The sequence below is a fragment of the Zerene cesonia genome, chromosome 15 (genome assembly GCF_012273895.1).
Source record: "Zerene cesonia ecotype Mississippi chromosome 15, Zerene_cesonia_1.1, whole genome shotgun sequence".
In the NCBI taxonomy this organism is placed as follows: Eukaryota; Metazoa; Arthropoda; class Insecta; order Lepidoptera; family Pieridae; genus Zerene; species Zerene cesonia.
In genome coordinates, this window is record NC_052116.1 from 9,193,703 (window position 1) to 9,197,181 (window position 3,479).

Here is a 3,479-nt window from a genome sequence, read left to right on the forward strand (position 1 = left end):
CGCCGGTCTTCTGTGGGGGTGTGGTACTACCCCGGTGCGAGCTGGCCCAATTCGTGCCGAAGCGTGCTCGACTCCCACAATAAAATTTTATATACCTTATAGATTACTAAATGACAATGTATATATTTTTTTGTATTAACCAGTACTAGTGGAAGCTGATCGTAGTAAGCGTCACTTGAAAATGATTTTGGTCTATAAATCATGTGTGGCACAGGTTGGGAGCACAAGCTTGCAGACAGGTCGTCGCTGCCGCCAGCCCCCGGGGAGGAGAAGGGCAAATCTCAGTCCAAACATGTGTTCACACAGCCTCATCTCGCTAAGTGAGTATATCTGATATTCTAGATTCTATTGGCTCTATGTGCTGGATTTCTTGTCTGATTGAAAATGAAAGGAGAATGTAAACTTTTATTAAAGTTAGATCCGGTATCAGTTAATTGTAAGGTAGGAGTTAAAGGAAGAATGAAATATTATATATGTAAGAATGAAATATTATATTTTATTTTTATTGATTTTATAAATATACTCACTGGACATCTATTTTCGATACATTAATCTGCGTGCATTTAAAACGTAATGATTATCATTACATATTCCATTGTTCGTTTCACATACTTATGAAGAGAAGACGTAACGAATTGTGTGTTTTTGCCTATTTGATTGTTTGATACGCCATATAATTAAATTAAAATAATGGCCAATTTGAGGTTGACTTAGACACGCGCGTTTCATGGTTCTTTATCCGACTTTCATAAAATTGAACCAGAATATTTTTTCGATGGTTAATTTTAAATGAGAAATAAGGTTATTATATCAATAGTTTCTAAGAGAAATACCTAAATTTTCATTAGTTGGCAACAAATACCTATGAAAATTCTATTTTGAATTATCTTCTACCCTAAGTTTTAAAGTGGGGCTAGTGTTTAAACATCTATGTAGTTTAGAATTTATGAAATAATAGTATAGTGAATTAATAAAGAAAACTGACGCAAATATTTTCATTTATTTGTTGGCTCGTATGATTGCCGTGTGCTCTTTATAATCTATATCCATGTTGGAGTTAAACCTTAAGCGTCCACCCGACGCGCCATTGATTGATACCATGATACGAGACGGTGACTTAAAAATACTTTCTTATACGTTTTTCGCTTATGTCCACTCAGTGAAGATGCGGCTTTTTTTAATGGTTAAAGAATTGTTGTAATCGGTCCAGCGGTTTACGTGCGTGAAAACGTTACAAATATACAAAAATACGAAAGGTTCCTCTGCATAATATAAGTGTAGATTTCTAGAAACTATCTGAGGCTCGTAGCATCGCCCGCATGGTAAAATCGTTTTTCATGGCATAACTTTCATCCGTTTTTTTATAGTGTTTATCTGCATGCCAAATTTGATCACGATAGGTCCAGTAATATGGGCTGAGCGTTGACAGATCCGTCAGTCAGTCACCTAAACGTTTCATATATTGACGTCGATCACGCAGGGCGGGCGCTATGTGGTGGCGCGAAGAGACGGAAGGCTCGTCGGGCAGCTCGGCGCGCTCGCCCGCCTCGCCGCCCTACGTGCGCTGGGCGCGCGCGCTGCACTTCCTGCTCGAGGTGAGGGGGCGCCACGTGCGCTGCTATCTTGCAAAACTGCCATTTTTTATACAGGAGAGGTCACAGCAGGGGGGGGGGGGTACCGTACCAAGTTAAAAAGGGAGGGGGAAAAGGTAAAGGATAACCTTGTTGATTTTTTGAAACGTCCAGTCACTTTATTCTATACATGCACTCCTAACTACTATTTCTCTCCACAATACAACAGCAATTGACCCTTATTTAGTCCTTCACACTACACACAAAATTGTTATAATTTGGTCTCATTATAGAATTTGGAGTCGTACCTCCCACTCCAGGAACGTCGCTGATCTTTTTATACAAAAGAATGATTGCATAAACAGCGATTCAAATAGTTGACCACGTTTGCGCACGGCCCACAGGACGCGGAGGGCGTGCGGCTGTTCCGCAAGTTCGTGTGCGGCGCGGGCGGGCTGCACGTGGACCGGCTCAACTTCTACTTCGCGGTGCACGGCCTGCGCCAGGAGACCGAGCCGCCCAAGATACGCCAGGTCGTCTCCGCTATATACAAGTGAGTGCCACCCCTGCTGCATCCGCTGCATCTGCGAGATCTGTGCGGCCACTGAGAGTTTGTTGGTGACTAAGTTGGGTTGTGATATCCAGTTGCCCGCTGCCTCTTACTTAGCTGTGTAACATCGCATAATAATTGAAATAGGTATTGGTACGGTGGTAAATGAGTGGTATTCGCACAAAACTAGGTTAATGTAAGTTTGTTAAGTTTATTTGTAAAAATAAAACCAAATGCACACTCTCTGATACTGGCTAGATGCGAGAACGAAAGCTTTTTTATTTACTATCAAGGCGATAGTTATTTAAACATATTTATAATTTCACTAAACTGAGTATATCAACACTTATTTATAATATGTCTAATGTGAACATATGTCACGTAGATTCCTGCGCAAGTCTCAGCTAACGATGCCGGAAGCGCTGAAGACGCAGGTGAAGCAGGCGCTCAAAGACGGCGCCAGCATCGAGAAGACCATCTTCGATGAGATGGAACAGGAGGTGGGGACGATATGGCAACACGCCACAATTTAAAATAATGTCGATTTGAGAATTAATTGCCTGTGAGAAGGAAGGCTTGTCGATGTGATTGATACTGCACTGATACTGCATACCAATGCAGCAGAGCCGACAAACTTTTTAATAATTATCGTTTCCTTTAAAGATACTCACACATAAATTTCATAAAAAATGCAATTATAAAACAAGCACGTAACTCTTTGCATATGTAGTTTTGGAATTGGGAGGTAGATCTAATTTTGCATAATTAATGTTGCCCAAATTTCTAATTACCTTATTCTAAGAGAGTGTCCATTGCCAAGCAACTCCGCCTTAACACACACTAGCATAAACAAATGCATAGTCTGTTAAGGCGAAGTTACTCTGGTCAAAAAAATAAATATAAAAAAGGGGGAAAACTTGAAGTGTGTACTAATAAGGCGACGCGGTGACGCGTTGCAGGTGACGCGCGCCATAACGGAGACGACGTACCAGGCGTTCCTGCGCTCGGAGGCGTACGTGTCCTACGTGAGCGCCGCCACGCAGCCGCTCTCCTCGCCCGACGCCTCGCCGCCGCACAGAGACGTACGTTTACATCTATATTGCACTAGCTCGTGCCCCGCGGTTTCACCCACGAAATAGGCTATCAAACAATGAAATAATTTTTCAAATTGTATCAGTTGTTCCTGGGATTAGCGCGTTCAACTAGACAAACGAACCCTTCAGTTTTACAATATTAGTATAGATATGTAGAAGTATCGTCTGTTCTCGCTCGCGGTCTCTTAAAGTATTATACTTAGTCTGGCCATAAATACTGTTACACTTAATTATAAAAAAATATTACATTTGAATTTCGAATCT

General features: G+C 41.5%; 1 protein-coding gene across 1 annotated transcript in view; it reads left to right on the forward strand.

Annotated features, from left to right (window-relative positions):
- The window catches only part of LOC119832524 (axin), a 13,891-nt gene that overhangs the window by 2,703 nt on the left and 7,709 nt on the right, over nt 1-3,479 (forward strand). The window contains exons 2-6 of the mRNA XM_038356184.1: nt 215-320; nt 1,481-1,595; nt 1,976-2,124; nt 2,507-2,621; nt 3,081-3,203. Of these exons, the coding sequence (XP_038212112.1) occupies nt 215-320; nt 1,481-1,595; nt 1,976-2,124; nt 2,507-2,621; nt 3,081-3,203 (608 nt within the window). The remainder of the gene's footprint in view (nt 1-214; nt 321-1,480; nt 1,596-1,975; nt 2,125-2,506; nt 2,622-3,080; nt 3,204-3,479) is intronic.